At 42.0% G+C, this 16,526-nt stretch overlaps 1 protein-coding gene across 1 annotated transcript in view; it reads left to right on the plus strand.

Annotated features, from left to right (window-relative positions):
* Window positions 1-16,526, plus strand: part of SDK2 (sidekick cell adhesion molecule 2) — a 479,875-nt gene that overhangs the window by 353,030 nt on the left and 110,319 nt on the right. The window contains exons 12-16 of the mRNA XM_069076864.1: window positions 6,022-6,124; window positions 10,942-11,118; window positions 12,109-12,245; window positions 12,660-12,807; window positions 16,080-16,220. Coding sequence (XP_068932965.1) covers window positions 6,022-6,124; window positions 10,942-11,118; window positions 12,109-12,245; window positions 12,660-12,807; window positions 16,080-16,220 — 706 coding nt within the window. The remainder of the gene's footprint in view (window positions 1-6,021; window positions 6,125-10,941; window positions 11,119-12,108; window positions 12,246-12,659; window positions 12,808-16,079; window positions 16,221-16,526) is intronic.

Here is a 16,526-nt window from a genome sequence, read left to right on the forward strand (position 1 = left end):
CTCTGTTTCAGAGACAGAGAATCAAATCCCAGCTTCGCCACTTAGGTAAATCACTTACCTCTTCCGGGTCTGTTTCCTTCTTTGTAAAATAAGGGAATTGAACTAGATGACCTCTCAGTTCTTTCCACATCTTTAATTATATTAATAATGGCAGCAGATGTGACACAGAAAGAATTCTCAAGTGAAACTTGAATAATTCAGTTTAAAAAACTAGATCCCCTAGGGCCTAGCACAATTTGTACATAGTAGATACATAGCAGATGAGTAGACCTCATCTTCCAGTTGGTCAGTTCCTCTCAAAACTTCATCTTAAGGGGTGGCCAGGTAGCACAGCGAGTAAGAGCACCGGCTCCAGTGTTGAGAAGACCTGGAGATCAAATCCCGGGCTCAGACACTTAGCACCCACCCAGAAACACCTGGCCGTGTAACCTTGAGCAAGTTACTTAACCCCAATTGCTTAGGGGCGGCCAGGTGGCTCAGCGAGTAAGAGCACCAGTTCCAGTGTCGGGATGACCTGGATCAAATCCGGGCTCAGATACTCAGCACCACACCCAGAAATAACTGGCCGTGTAACCTTGAGCAAGTTACTTAACCCTGATTGCTTAAAGAAAAAAAAAAAACTTCATCTTAAGGAAACTGCCCAAGGCAGCCATATTCTCTCCTTTGTCCTCTCTGGACTCCACTCTTAACTCTCCAGGCTTCTTTCTCTACCATTTGGACACCTACACACATACACACACGCACATACACACATGCACATACACACTCATTCTTTCAGATTCCTTTTATGTGTTGTCTTCTCCATTAGAATGTAAGCTCTGTGAGGGTTTACTCCCCAAAGGACTGACTGTCTTTTTGTTTGTACTTGTATCTCTTAGCACATTGTGTCTGGCACATGTTTTGTTTAGTCATTTTTCAATCAAGTACGACTCTTTGTGACCCCATTTGGGGTTTTCTTGGCAGAGATACTGGAATGGTTTGCCATTTCCTTCTCCAGCTCATTTTATAGATGAGGAACTGAGGCAGACAGGGTTAAGTGACTTGCCCAGGGTCACACAATTAATAAATGTCTGAAGCCAGATTTGAACTCACTACAATGAGTCTTCCTGACTCCAGACCCAGCATTCTATCCACTGTACCACCTAGCACCTACCTGGCACATAGTAAGTGCATAATAAATGCTTGTGAAATTGACTTGACAAGTAAATAAAACAAATGACTTAATCCTTCCCTCAGAGAGTCTGTAATCTAATTGGAATTAGGTTGGCATTGATAATTACATAACCTCATATGTCTATGGATCAATGTCCAAAGTATGAGTAGCCACCAGAGCGAACTTGACATTTTAATATAAGAAAGTGCTTTCATAGACATCCCTAAGGCTGGATAGAATGTAATTCCTGGCCATAATGTAACAGTGGAAGGATCTGAACCTCATTCAAAATAAATAGGTCTGGCAGAAGGAGGGGGTGGGCAGAAGGGTAATCTACACCTGTGAGGTAATCCACAAACCCAAGGGTGGACACTTGGTGGTGAGAATGAGGGTAAGGAGGAGGAGGAACTGACTAAAGATGTGAAATTGGCAGGAACCTTAGGAGAAAGTGACCATGTCAGCTTAGAATTCATGATAGCAAAGGAAGGGAATGCTGGCTATAATTCAACACATACCTTAGTATTTAGCAGAGAAGACTTCCAAAAGCTCATAGCAAAAATAGAAGTAGAGTCTCTGAAAGGAAATGTGGCTCAGGAAGGAAGGGAAGGGCAAAAAGTGGAAATTCTGACAAGACAATTACAGATGATCCCAGTGAGGGAGGAAAGAGGGTTGTGACTGCAAGAACCCCTCCAGCTGCTCAAAGGGGAAGAATGGAGTCATAGACTCTCAGGTCGGGGTTAGAAGGGAGCAGGGCAGGACCCAGGCAGAACTGTGAAAGAGGTTAGTTATAACCCAAGGCCAGCCACAGTTTTCCCAACCAGGATGTGAACAGGGATCCCCTCTGTGATGTCTGTGACAAGCGGTCATTCAGGCTTTGCTCGAAATCTGCCTGTGATCACTATCTCCCAAGGGAATCCTATTTTGCCAGCTCAAGGTGTTAGGGAGTTTTTTCCTTTCATCAGGCTAAAAGCTGCCTGGGTGGCATCCACTCATTACTCCTAAGACTGCCCTCAACAGAAGAGCAGAACGGGAAGCTATGTGGCACAGTGGGTCGTCAGAGTCAGGAAGACCTGAGTTCAGATCCAACCTCAGACATTTACTAGTTGTATGACCCTGGGCAAATCATTTCATCTCTGGCTGCCTTAGTTTCCTCATCTGTAAAATGGAGATAATAGTAGCACCTACTTCCCAGGATTGTTGAGAGAATCAAATGAGATGGCATTTGTAAAGGGGTTAGCACAGTGTCCGGAACATGTTATTGTTAAGTCAAGCAGTCCTGTCCAACTCTTCATGACCCTGTGGGTTTTCCTAGCAAAGCGACTGGATGGTACACAGTTTCCTTCTCCAGTGGATTAAGGTAAACAAAGGCTAAGTGACTTGCCCAGGGTCACAGAGCTAGTAAGTATCCGAGGCTGGATTTGAACTCAAGTCTACTTAATTCCAGGCTCAGTGTCCTTTTCCCTGAGTCACTACCTGCCCCTACCTGGAACATAGTAAGCATTTAATAAATGCTTGTTTGGGGAAGCTAGGTGCTACACTGGATAGAACAGTTCTACGAGAGTCAGGAGGACCTGAGTTCAAATTTGAACCCATATACTTACTAGCTGTGTGATCTTGGGCAAATAACAACTCAGATTGCCTCCCAAAAAAATTTAGAAATTTTTTTAAATGCTTGTTCCCTTTCTTTGAGCCCTTTCACATAGCTGACAACTATCCCATTTCCCCTAAATATTCATTTCTCCAGGCTTGACAGTTCAACCAGTACTCATGTGGCATGGTTTGGAGCCCCTTACCCTTTTGGGTCTTCCTCTTTTGGGTGTCCTCAAATTTGTCAACATCCTGCCTAAAATGTGGTACCTAGAACTATACACTGTATTCTAGATCTAGACTCAAAGGCAGCACTCACAGGACTGTGACCTTCCTCATTCCGGACAATATGCCCTTCTTAATTCAGCCCAAGATCACATTAGTTCAAATTTTGAAAAAACACATACTGTATGTACAAAAGATGGAAAGAGGGCCATCTAACTTAGAAGGATGAATACAAAAGAATGTCATTTGCCTATAAGAATAATATCAGGGAGGTGAAAGCCCAGAATGAGCTGAGGTTTGCTAAATATGCTAAGAATTTTTTAAAAGGCTTTTTGAGCTGCCTGGATTCAAAGTGAAAACAGGGAAAAGACAGGCTCAGTGTTTGGGCCAATCAGAATAATGATAACAGACAGCAGAATTCATCTCTTCACTCCTATTCTGGGGGACTGCTACATCTTCAGAGAGGCAGTGACAACCTAATAGATGTTCAGAGGAAGAGACCTGAATTCAAATCCCACCTCAAGCCACTTCCTAGTTGTGTGACTCCAGGCAAGTCAGTTAACCTATCTCAGACTCAGTGTCCTCATCTGTCAAAATCAGGATAATGATAGCACCCACCTAACAGGATTGTTATGTAGATCAAATGAGATAACATATGGAAACCACTTTACTAAACTTTAAAGTACTATGTATTAGCTGTCATTATTATTTTTTTTATTTTGGAGGCAGTTGGGTTAGGTGACTAGCCCAGGATCAAACAGCTAAGAGGATCAGGAAGGGCTAACACACTCTTCTGCTGCTTCTTGTTCAATCATCAATTGATTCAAAATGTCTGACTCTCCATCACCCAGTTTGGGATTTCCTTGACAGAGATACTGGAGAGGTTTGCCATTTCCTTCTCCAGCTCATTTTACAGATGAAGAAACTGAGGCAAATGGAATTAGGTGACTTACCCAAGGTCACACAGCTAATACGTATCTAAGGTCAGATTTGAACTCAGGTCTACCTGATTCCAGGGCCAGTGCTCTGACCACTGCACCATCTAGCTACCCCTGTTGTTATTACATTGAAGCCATGTTATATGTGAAACAGTTGAAAGTTTGGAGAAACTTAGCCTGTAAAGGAGGGCCGTGATAGCTGTCCTCAAATGTTTGAAGGTCTGGTATACAGAATGGGTACAACTTTGCTCTGGCTGCTTAACCTCAGCAGACAGAGGTACACACACTGAATGGAGTCAGAGGCTGTTGAAATGTGAGGCATTCTTATCATCATTATCACCTTCACGACCACCATTATTAACTCAGTATGAGGACAAATTTTCTGATAATTAGATCTGTCCAAAAATGCAAAAGGCTACTGAGAGAATAAGGGCTGCCAGGTGGCCCAGTGGATAGAGTTTTGGCCCTGGAGGCTGGAAGACTCCTCTTCCTGAGTTTAAATCTGGCCTCAGACACTTACTATCTGTGTGACCCTGGGCAAGTCACTTCACCCTGTTTGCCTCAGTTTCCTTATCTGTAAAATGAGCTGGAGAAGGAAATGGCAAACCACTCCAATATCTCTGCCAAGAAAACCCCACATGGGGTCATGGAGAGTCAGACATGACTGAAAACAACTGAACAGCAGAAGCAGATAGGTGTTAGTATTCTCTCCATCCTCAAAATAATTACATACAACATTGGCCTAGTTAAATGTTTTGTCCCCAAGTAGAATGTAAACTGCTTGAGGGCAGGTGCTGTTTTTGTTTATTTGCTTCATCATTGTAATTCCAGTGGTGCCTGGCACATAGTAGGTGCTCAATAAATGCTTGTTATATCTGAATGGACTGGAGAAAGGATTCATGGTTTGGGGTGGAAAGTTTGAAGGAAGGAGACAAGCATTTATTAAGCACCTGCTACCGTGTTTCCCCGATAATAAGACACTGTCTTATTTTTTTTTTTTAAAGAAAAACACCAGAGGGCTTATTTTCAGGGGAGGGCTTATGTTGTCCTGCCTCAGCTCTCCTCTGCGGCACTGCTCTCAATGGCGCCAGCAAGCAAATCACTGGGGAAGAACAGGATGACGCGCTCACTGCTGCAGCTCTGATTGGATGCAGCTCGGAGCGCGGCATGCATTTCACAGGGAGGTGAGGGGGACGATGCATACAGAGGATACCGTAATGTAGCGTGTAGCACAGGGGACCACCTTCACTACAGTAGCAATCTCAATAGGGCTTATTTTCGGGGGAGGGCTTATTTTAGAGGAATCTTACACAGTAAGAGAATAGGGATAGGTCTTATTATTGGGGAAACACGGTATGTGCCGGGAACAATGCTAAGTATTTTAAATATATTATCTCATTTGATCCTTAAAACAACTTTGGGAAGATAGATGCTATTATTAGCCCTAATTTACAGTTGAGGAAACTGAGGCAGACTGCGGTTAAGTGACTTTCCCAAGGTCACACAACTAGTAAGTATCTGCATCTGGATTTGAACTCAGGTCTTTCAGGTTCTATCCTCTATTCCTGTTAGATATCTCAGTTTCCCCCACCTTTAATGGAGGGAATCATTCCTGCTCTGTCCTACCCCAAAAAGGTTTTGAAATTTGTTGGTTGGGGACAGGCAGGTGTTGGTTTCATTTTTTTTCATTGAATTTAAATTTTTTTCAATGAACAAAAATCTGTTTTTTCTTCATTCCACTTTCCCCACTTGAAAAAAAAAGAAAACCCTTATAACAAATATGAGTAGTCAAGCAAAACAAATTCCCACATTGGCCATGTCCAAAAAATATATGTCTCAATCTACAGCAAGGAATTTGTAAGGATGGGTAAGATAAGATGAGAAAATAGTTGTAAAATTGCTTTGAAAGTAAAAGCAGTATATAAAAATGGTTTACTTATCCAAAATTTTGTGACTATCATTATTTTAGCCCTTTATACACAGTGTCCAGATACAGAGACTTACAGCTACATGCATCTGTGCTATGCACCCACCCACTTGGTGCCATCAAAGAACACATTCTCCTTCTTGTATCTCTCTGCATCTCTGCTCATTCCTGTTACTACCTCTGCCTTTCAGCCCGGACACGCATCACCATGGCCCCCCAGGACCAGAGCGTCATCAAGGGCACCAAGGCCTTCATGACGTGTGGTGTGACCCATGACCCCAGCGTGACTGTCAGGTACCTCTGTCAATAACTGGGAAGTGGGTGGGGTAAGAGAAGCTTCCAAGGGCAATGGAGTGACTGGGTGGCCCAGATACTGTAGGTGTCCTATAGAATTAAAATAGCCGCTATGTCTCCAGTGAGGACAAGCAATACCCATGGGACTTTGGGTCTAACTAAGCAAAATGCTGAGTTCATAGTAAGCTTTAATAAACATTAATTGAGTTGATTTTATTTGAATGGAATCAAAAGACACTGCATTCCGCTGAATGAAAGAGAAAAAGAATAGGAGTGTAAGAAAAGAATAACAGGGGAAGTAGAAACAGAGGAGAAAAAACAGCTAGGTAGTACAATGACTAGAGTAAAAGGGGGTGGGGGGAATCTGCAGTCAGGAAGACCTGAGTTCAAATTTAGCCTCAGACACTTACCAACTATGTGACCTTGAACAAATCACTTAACCTTTGTCTGCCTCAGTTTCCTCATCCATAAAATGGGGATAATAATATTACCTGCCTCCTAGGGCTGTTGGGAGGATCAAAAGATAAGATATTCGCAAAGCACTATACAAATGCTAGATAATATAAGGAAGGAGACAAACATATATTAACCACAACTATTTGATGATCTCTAATCCAATCATCTAAAGTTGTCCAACTCTGAATCCTATGATTCTGTCTCTTTTCTCTGTCTCTTCTTCCCATTACTTTTTTTTTTTTGCTTTGTCTATAGGACAAGAAGAGCCTGAAATCAATATTCTCACTTCCTCTCCAACCCAGCATGGTATTTGGAAGGAGTGCTGGATTTGGAGTTGGAAGATCTGGGTTCAGATCTTGCCTCTGCTCCCTGTGTGACCATGGACGATTTACTTAACTTCTCCCAATCTCAGTGATCTAATGTTCCTTCTGACTCGAAAATGATGATGTATTGGCCCTCTGGTTGCTTCCATCTAGCATATAGCACCCTGCATTTGGAGTCAGGAAGACCTATATTCCAACCCCGTGTCAGATTGCCTACTAGCTGGGTGACCCTGGACAAATCACTTAACTCCCTGGGCCTCAGTTTCCTCATCTGTATAATCAGGGATTGGATTCAGTGGCCTCTGAGCTTCCTTCCAGATCAGTATTTAAGACCCTGTAAGCTTATAAACCTATGATCCTATTATCTATGGTAAACAAGCCAGAAAGATAAACCCTCCCAGCGCCAGGAGCTCAGAATTGTGAAGAAATCTCCCACTATCTGTGCCTCTCCCTCCATTTCATAAAACCCAGTAAAAAATTTAACTCCACTCTTAAAAATTAATACTCCCTAGATTTTACATCTCTGAATATTTTATGGGGCAATATCCACGCCACGGCAATGGACAGCAGGGCACGATGGGTGGCAGGGACCAGTTTGTGAAACCCCCACCTCCCCTCCCCATCTTTCTTAGCAACAATCCCCAGAGAAAAACTCCAACATTGGAGCACCATCTGGTGATCACCCAGCAAATGACAGCTTATGGCTAACAGGGACATTGTGAGTCTACAGCAGAATTTCCCAGATTACTTTGACCCAAGAACAGTTTTGAGCTTGAAATATATTAACTAAAGGCATAAAAGTGAATGGAGGTTGGAGAATCTGAAAGCCATGGAATAGGTAAACAAGATAGTATACTGCAAAGGGAGTCAGGAAATCTAGGTTTGCATCCCAGCTCTAACACTTAACCTTTATGTGACCTTGGACAAGTCATTTAACTTTTCCAGGCCTTCATTTCCTCATCTATAAAACAGAGTCTGAAAAAGATGATCTCTAAAATTTCTTCAACTGGGACTTACAGAATATATGGGAGGTCACAGACATTTTAATGTAGAATCAGGAAAATTAATTCTGTTTTCATACTGAAAAATAGCAAAATGTAATAAGCATCTTTGATATATACGTAGGATAATGGGATCATGGATTGAGAGTTGGAAGGGACCTTTAAGGTCCAAAACCCATGTTTGGCATTCAAAGCCCTATCATAACTTGGTTACTTCCTACATTTCTAGTCTTTTCATTATATTACAACCTTCCCTACACTCCAGCTATACTGGGCTACTTGCAGTTCCTTATGCAAATGCTCCATCCCCTACCTCATTATATTCTCATTCCTCATCTTAGAATCCAAGAAACCTTTCTGAGATTCAGAGTTGCTGGTACCTTCCCCTTTAATGCTACCTTCTGTCTATAGCTAGTTTTCCATTAGTGTGAATAGTGAATCTCCCCAAGGGATCACATTTATTGGAGTTTACACTTTTGGAAGTTATAGTTTGGCAAGATATGGTCATTGCTTCTAGCCCAATGGAAATAGGCAGTGCAAACTGAAATCATGTGACCACTACAGGATATTCATTATTCTCACTAATGGTGACCTAGATGTACTCTATATTTGTCTTATGCTTACAGATGTCTTGTTTCCACCATTGGAATGTAAGCTTCTTGAGGGCAGGGACTATTTTTGCTTTTTCTTTGTAGCTGGAGCACTTGATACAAAGTCTGGTATATAGTAAAGGCTTTTTTAAGTTCAGTCATTTCTGACTTTCTGTGACTCCATTTGGGGTTTTCTTGACAGAGATACTGGAGTGGTTGGCCATTTCCTTCTCTAGCTTATTTTACAGATGAGGGAACTGAGGCAGACAGGGTTAAGTGATTTGCCCAAGGTCACACAGCTAATAAGTATGTGAGGTCAGATATTGAACTCACAAAGAAGAATCTTCCTGGCTCTAGGTCTGACACTATCCACTGCACCACCCAGAGCTTACTCTGAGGCCAAAAGTAATTAAGTGACTTGCTCAAGGTCACATGAATAGTATGGACAGATAGATTGTTTTTCCATCCAAGTTCACAGATGCCCTGAGATCTATCCATGGACCACCCTCTCCCCTCATTTAAGTACTTGTGTTCTTGAGGGTCGTCATCACCATCATCATCGTTATCTCTTTGAAGATCAATAGCAGCAGCTCACGTCTCAGCAGCCCTCTGGTTTCCTAAGCATTTTCCTCACAACAGTCTGTTGTCGTAGGTAGTACAAGTATTATCCTACCCATTTCCTGGGTCAAGAAAGCAAGATTCGAAAAAGTTGATTGACTTGCCAACCAACCATCCCCATAAAACCAGAGAACGTAGAATGCTCTTCTGAGGACTTTAGAAATGAGTACACTGAGGCCCGGAGAAGGTCAGGACCCAAGGTGGCACAAATAACAGGCAAGATTTTGATCCATGTTCTCTGGCTCTAAATCTGGGGATCTTTTAACTTCACCCCCTTTATCTGAAGCTCAGATGTTGATGATCAAAAGATCAGAAGACTCAGAAGGTAGAAGCCTTGAGTTCCAGGTTCAGCTAAACCTAAGTGCCACCTAGTGACCTTAAGTCAGTCTCTCTTTTTTTCTTCCTTTGGAGGGTGGAGACAAGGCAATCAGGATTAAGTGACTTGCCCAAGGTCACACAGCTAGTAAGTGTCAAGTGTCTGAGGCCAGATTTGAACTCAGGCCCTCCTAACTCCAAGGCCGGTGCTCTATTCACTGCGCCACCTAGCTGCCCCTCAGTCTCTTCTTCTCTCCCAGCCTTGGCTTCCTCATTCCTAAATGCAAATGAGGGGTCTGGATCAGTCAGTTCTATGGCCTTATATTTTTATGACAGTTGTATTCCACTCACATGGTCACAGTTTAAGGAAAATACAACCTGTACCCCAGGAAATACACTTGCAGCTCCCAGACCTGCATTTCTAGGGCCCCTGGATTAGACAAGCTTCAGTATTGCCTCCTGTTCTGCCCTCGGTGTATTCAGAAGTTCTCAGGGTTACTTTACAATAAAAACTTACATGTTAGATAGATACATAAGACCTGTAATCAGTGTTGAGTTTGCTAATGATGCTCAAAAAACAATTCTGCAAAAAAGAAGTTACAGGTTGTCTGAGATAGCCACACATATAATTTCTCAAACCTCTGTCTTGGTAGCATCTGGCACATAGTAGACTTAATAAATAGTTGTTATTGGATGAATTACTTGATTTTTTACCAGATACCTCAAAAGTGAAAACAATAGTTGTTTTCAGATAATTCTAACCCCTTGTCCAGATGGTGACATGAATTAGTCTAATGATTTCAGAATTAAAACCAAGTCTAAGATGTCACCTCCTTGTACACTCAGAAATTTTCATCCCGCTCTCTCCAAAGTGTTTAATTTATAAAGAATTTCTTTCTGATCTTCATTCGGGAATTTCTGTGATAGCCTTTGGCCAAAACAGCAACATTTTGTCTAGAGCCTGAATTAAGACCTAAAGCATATATAATACCTTAATGTGGTAGCTCTTCAGAAAGATTTACACTTTTACAGTGGGGAGTTTCTTGGTTAAGGAAGCTGCTTTGATGGTGGAATTTCAGGCATCTACCAACAAAAGAGCTATTCTGGTAAGAAGAAGTAACTGACTCAGCATTTGAGCATGAGGAATTGAGATTAGATTTAAAGAATAATATAGTGTAGCCTAAAGAATCCTGAATCTGGAGCTTAGACAACCTGGATTTTAATACTATGGCATTACAGATGACCTTGATCAATTTCATTCATTTTTCTCCTCTATAAAATTATAAAATTTGATTAGGTGATCTCTAAAATAATTTCTGGCCCTAAATTATATCCAAACCAAGCCCATGGAAACCACCCAGCAATGCCGGTAGGATGGAGTCAGCGTGCTTTGGGAAAATTATCCCCGCCTGGAGCAGACCTCTTATAAGGAAGACCATGGATCAGTGGATGCCACAGCAGAATATCATCCCCATCACTTGACTCTGACAGGTCCATTTTTTTGTCTCTACTAGATACATCTGGGAAAAGGATGGAGTAGTGATTAGTGTAGACAACACTCCTCGCATGCGCCTGGACAAAAACGGCTCTCTGCACATCTCACAGACCTGGTCGGGTGACATTGGCACCTACACCTGCAGGGTCCTGTCTGCGGGAGGTAACGACTCCCGAAGTGCCTACCTGCGAGTCCGGTAAGGATACCCCGCCTTCCCCTGGAAGCGAGGCTTGAGTAGCTCAAGGAAGACTTGGAGCAAGGTTCTTGCCAAGCTCTCATGGAACAGCTCCCAGTACTAGTCTGCCTTATCCCAAAAGACAGCCAAATCATATTATCTGTGCCCTTGCCATGATAAGGCATTAGTAATTCCCAGGCAAAATTTGTGCATTGTCCCTCCATTATGTTACCTGCTACTAGAGGCTTAGAGCTTTCACTGTGTCTCAACACTTATTTTTGCCTTGGAGGATGAGATTTCCTGGCATTAAAAATGTGTGTATTTGTAAAAAGTCATTGTAATACCCACCCAGATGGGTGGTTTTTCTAAGGGACAGCCCTGTGCCTTGCTGTATTAGAAGAGGGAAACTTGACTTCTGATTTCACATCTAACTTAGGTAATATGCAAAATTCCCATATTGCATCTCCTGTATGTTGCACCCTAAGCAGCTGCCAACTTTGCCTACCCATAGTTCCAGCTCTGTCTATATCTCACTATTAAACAGTTCTGCATTAATGACGATAGGCTAGTTGTAATGATGTAACCAGTCATCATTGTGGATAGTCAAGGCAACTGGTTTCCAGTATAAGAGAGTTCTCTTGCCTTAACATAATCTCCTACCCCAGGATAATAGTAATAATTAATAATAATAATACCTAGCATTGATATAGTTGCCAAAGCATTATACATCTATTATCTCATCTGACCTTCATGATCCTAGGAGGTAGGTTTATTATTATCTCCATTTTTACAAATAAGGAAACTGAGGCTGAGAAGGTTAAGTGACTTGTCCAGAGTCACACAACTAGTATCTGATGTGGGGTTTGAACTTAGGACTTCCTGACTCCAAGTCTAACACCCTATCCACTATACTATCTAATCTATCCATCTGAGAACCCTCCATGACCCACCATCACCGGTACAGTATTATGTGGCATGGTCATACTTCCTATACTGCTTTCTCTCTTCCAGTCAGTTACCCCATGCACCTGAGCATCCTGTGGCAACCCTGAGCACAGCTGAGAGACGTTCCATCAACCTGACTTGGGCCAAACCCTTTGATGGCAACAGTCCCCTGATACACTATATCCTGGAGATATCGGAGAACAGTAAGACCCCCTCCTCCTTTCACTTCCCCACATCCTCCTTTGCCCAGGACTCTGCCATAAGAAAAGCATAATGCAAACCAGTCAGGGATGCTTTTCCGATAGTCTCAGTCTCCTCTCCCAAAGCATCAGTGCTATAGAATCCAAAATAATGTCCACTAATTTGAAAAGGGATTTTTACATGGTATGCATGGAGTCTGTCCACTTGTAAAATGCAATTCAGTTAGTAAAATACTCCTCCCATTCCAACCCTTCCCATACCTAGTCAGGCTCCTCTATATGTCCCAGACTTAACTGTGGTGTTAACATGTCAGACAATTATCCTTCACCTATCCTAGACTAACCACAGCTTGGGTAGTAATCACTGGCCTCCATTGGAACCTTCATCTCCACCCTACTCTCCCTTTACCCCTAAAGATGCCCCCTGGACAGTACTTTTGCCCATTGTGGATCCTGAGGCTACTTCAGTGATGGTCAAGGGCCTGGTTCCAGCACGCTCCTACCAGTTCCGTCTTTGTGCAGTCAATGATGTGGGCAAGGGACAGTTCAGCAAAGACACAGAAAGGTGAGGAGACCCAATGGATCTAATCTCATTCACATGATATAGGCAAATTTCAGTTGATCTGAACTAATGAGACAGAGAGGAAGGAAGAAAGAAATGGGCAGGATGTGAGCTCCCGAAGGGTGAGGTCTCTGTCTTTGTAGGTCTTTCTATCCAGCACACAGCTTTTTGTAGTTAAATATCTTTCAGTTCATAAACATTAATTTTGTCTATCCTACTTCCCTCCCCCACCCCCCACTGAAAAACAAAAACAAAATGCTGCTGTTGTTCAGTCATTTTTCAATCACGTGACACTCTTGGTGACCCCATTTGGTGTTTTCTTGGCAAAGATACAGGAGTGGTTTGTCATTTCTTCCTCCAGTTCATTTAACAGATGAGGAAACTGAGGCAAACAAGATTAAGTAAATTGCCCCAGAGTCACACACTAGTAAGTGTCTGGGGCCAGATTGAACTCAGGAAGAGGAGTCTTCCTGACTCTAAGCCCACTATGCCACCTAGTTGTCTCAATATTGAATACAACAGCCCTGGAGTCAGGAGGACCTGAGTTCAAATTTGGCCTCAGACACTTAACACAAAAGTAGCCATGGGCAAGTCACTTAACCCCAATTGCCCTGCCTTCCCCCTCCAAAAAAGCAAAAATAAAAATTTTTTTTTGAATACAACAATGAAATGGTTGTAACAAAGCCCATGAACTAAAGCTCGTGAAGTTCATCTACAGGTTGATCTCTCAGTGACTCTAGAGACTGTTGACCTAAATCAATAACCTTATTTTGAACACAATTCTAATAAATTTGCCCATCTGATTTTAAAGTACACTGCAGGAGCAGCGAGGTGGCTCAGTGAGTAGAGAACCAGCCCTGAAGTCAGGAGGACCTGAGTTCAAATCCGGCCTCAGACCCTTGACACTTACTAGCTGTGTGACCTTGGTCAAGACACAACCCCAATTGCCTTGCCTTCCTCCCTCCAAAAAACAATAAAATGAAAGTACTCAGCAAATGAGAAGGAGGAAAGTTTTCACTTGCTAAAAGTACATTGCAGTCTTGGAGAAGTGATCATGGACTTCCTGATCTTTAGAGAGTTATGCAGAAGAGCTAAGAAAATAAGGCCATTTAGCAGAGGGCAGACAGTCCTCTGTACCTCAGCAATATTTGAGGATATTGCTAAGCCAATAGCATAGTACAATCATTATCATTTATACTGATGATCCTGAGAATCGAGGAACAGTTAAATTATGTATGATTTTCTCCATTTTAAGATGGTATAAAAGGTATAATAAACTTTAGAAACCTTTCTATTAAAAATGATTGGCATAAAGAAAAGTTAGGGCGGCTAAACAAGTGAATTTAAATAACCTGTATTTGGTTTTGTAATATAGACACACATGCTCTCCCTCCCTCCCACCTACCCATCTATGCAACTGCCTACTCTGTGCCCAAGTGTGGTCTGGGAAATAAATGGAAAAATGACAATGATAAGAGACAGATAGAAATTAGACCTGCGACTTCATTGACAGAAGTTCTATCTGCTAATGCAGGTCAGCACTTTCTCTTATGATTATTGCTTAGAGAGTTGGAGAGGTTAAATGACTTCCTCAGGTGTCATTTAGCCAGTATGTATTAGAGACAAGATTTGAATCTATGTCTTCTGACTGCTGTCTATCCATATGCCGTGCTAACTCAATAGTAATATAGAGTAATAGTATTTATTGATAATTATTCATTAATTGGTAGATTGGTGGTCACCCAGTTGTCCACTACATCTAGATCCATAGTCCAGAGATTAGAACTAGAAGAGTCTTTATTTTTTTGGGGGGAGGGGCAATTGGGGTTAAGTGATTTGCCCAAGGTCACACAGCTAGTAAGTGTTAAGTGTCTGAGGCCAGATTTGAACTCAGGTCCTCCTGACTCCAGGGCCAGTACTCTATTCACTGTGCCCCCTAGCCACCCCTGGAAGAGTCTTTAGATGCCATTGAGTTCTACCTCCTCATTTTACAGAGGAGGAAACTGAGTCTAAGAGATGTTAAACTTTGAAAAACACTGTAACATATTAATTATCACATTTGATCCTCACAATAACTCTTTGAGGTATGGTTACAGGTATTATTACTCTCATTTTACAAACTAGGAAACTGAGACTGAGGGGTTGTCATTTTCCTTAAAACAATAAAGATAGTCCTTCTGCTGAGGGTTGAGTATATTTGTCTAGAAATTTTATTTCCAAACTGCTTTATCATCTATTACCACATTTATTCATATAACTATCCATTTTGCACCTGAGAAATAACAATAGCTAGCTTTTTTCTATACTGCTTTAAGGTCTGCAAAGCACTTTATAAAGTTTATCTCATTTGATCCTTAAAACAGCTTTGGGAGGTAGGTAACAGATGAGGAAACTGAGATGGAGGTTAAGTGATTTGCCCAAGGTCACACAACTAGTAAGTGTTTGAGGACATATTTTCACTTGAACTTCCTAATTCCAGGTCCAGGGAGTGCACCATTTACCTGCCCTATAGTCTCTTGGATAGATCCCAAGGCCAAATAGCAAATCATGCATAGAACTAAAATTAGAATGCAGATGTCTTCCCTCTTAATAAACCCCAGCACTCTGAAACAGGGGTGAATGAATTGAAAAAGCTTTTATTAAGTACTTACTATATGCCAAAAACTAGAGATAGGAATACAAAAACAAAGATAATCCTTGCTTTCAGGAAGTGTACATTCATAGGATCATGGTTTAGAACTGGAAGAAAGCTTAGAGACCATTAAGTTCCACCTCCTCCTTTTACATAGGAGGAACCTGAGTCTAAGAGATATTGAATGACTTCCCAAGGATCATGAAACTAGTAAATGTCTTAGGCAGGATTTGAATTCACTGACTCAAATCCAAATGCTCTATCCATTGCCCCACAACACATATGTGATAGCCATGGAAGGCTATTTTGGCTTGGAAAGTACAGAAATGGAAAGTGGTGCCACTGATGTTTCCAGGAAAATAACAGCAATAATTTGGTTATGGTTTCAGATTTGGAGGTAGGAAGGGCAATGATAGGACCTTTACCAGTAGCATATAATGACTGGTGGGGCAATATCCAGGGAGTGAATCAGTGTAAGGTAATCCTAGACCTGGATGTACTGGGCAACAGGGGTTTCCCACCATTTGGGACTCAGGGGCACCCCAGACTGGGAATTTGGCCACAAAAGGGTTTGGTCTTCTAAGGATTGTTTTCTAGACTAGTTGACAAGGAATAGATGTACTTTTTGACATTTGCTGCTCAGAGTCTCCCTCCCCGAAGAGCCACCCACAGCCCCTCCTCAGAATGTCATCGCCAGTGGTCGGACCAACCAATCCATTATGATCCAGTGGCAACCTCCTCCTGAGAGCCATCAAAACGGCATTCTGAAGGGTTATATCATCAGGTAAGCCACGCAGGGAGAGGGAGAAAGAACTTGAAATTGGAGCAGATTGAGAGCTCTCTTGAAGACATACTACATGTCCCTACTCTCAATTATAATACCAATAATAATAATTCACTTTTTATTACTCTTTGAGGTTTACAGAGCACTTTACTCACAATTCAGTGTAGTTATTGTTATCCCTATTTACTGGTGAGGTAAATGAGGTTCAGATTGCTCAAATGATCTTCCCAATGTCACTGAGCTAATAAGTATTAGAGCTGGGAGCTAAGCCCACGTTTTCTGACTCTGATGCCAGGGTACTGCCTG

This window comes from Petaurus breviceps, unplaced genomic scaffold (genome assembly GCF_028583685.1).
Source record: "Petaurus breviceps papuanus isolate PSGF00001 unplaced genomic scaffold, PetGlider_PUasm1.0 90925, whole genome shotgun sequence".
NCBI lineage: Eukaryota > Metazoa > Chordata > Mammalia > Diprotodontia > Petauridae > Petaurus > Petaurus breviceps.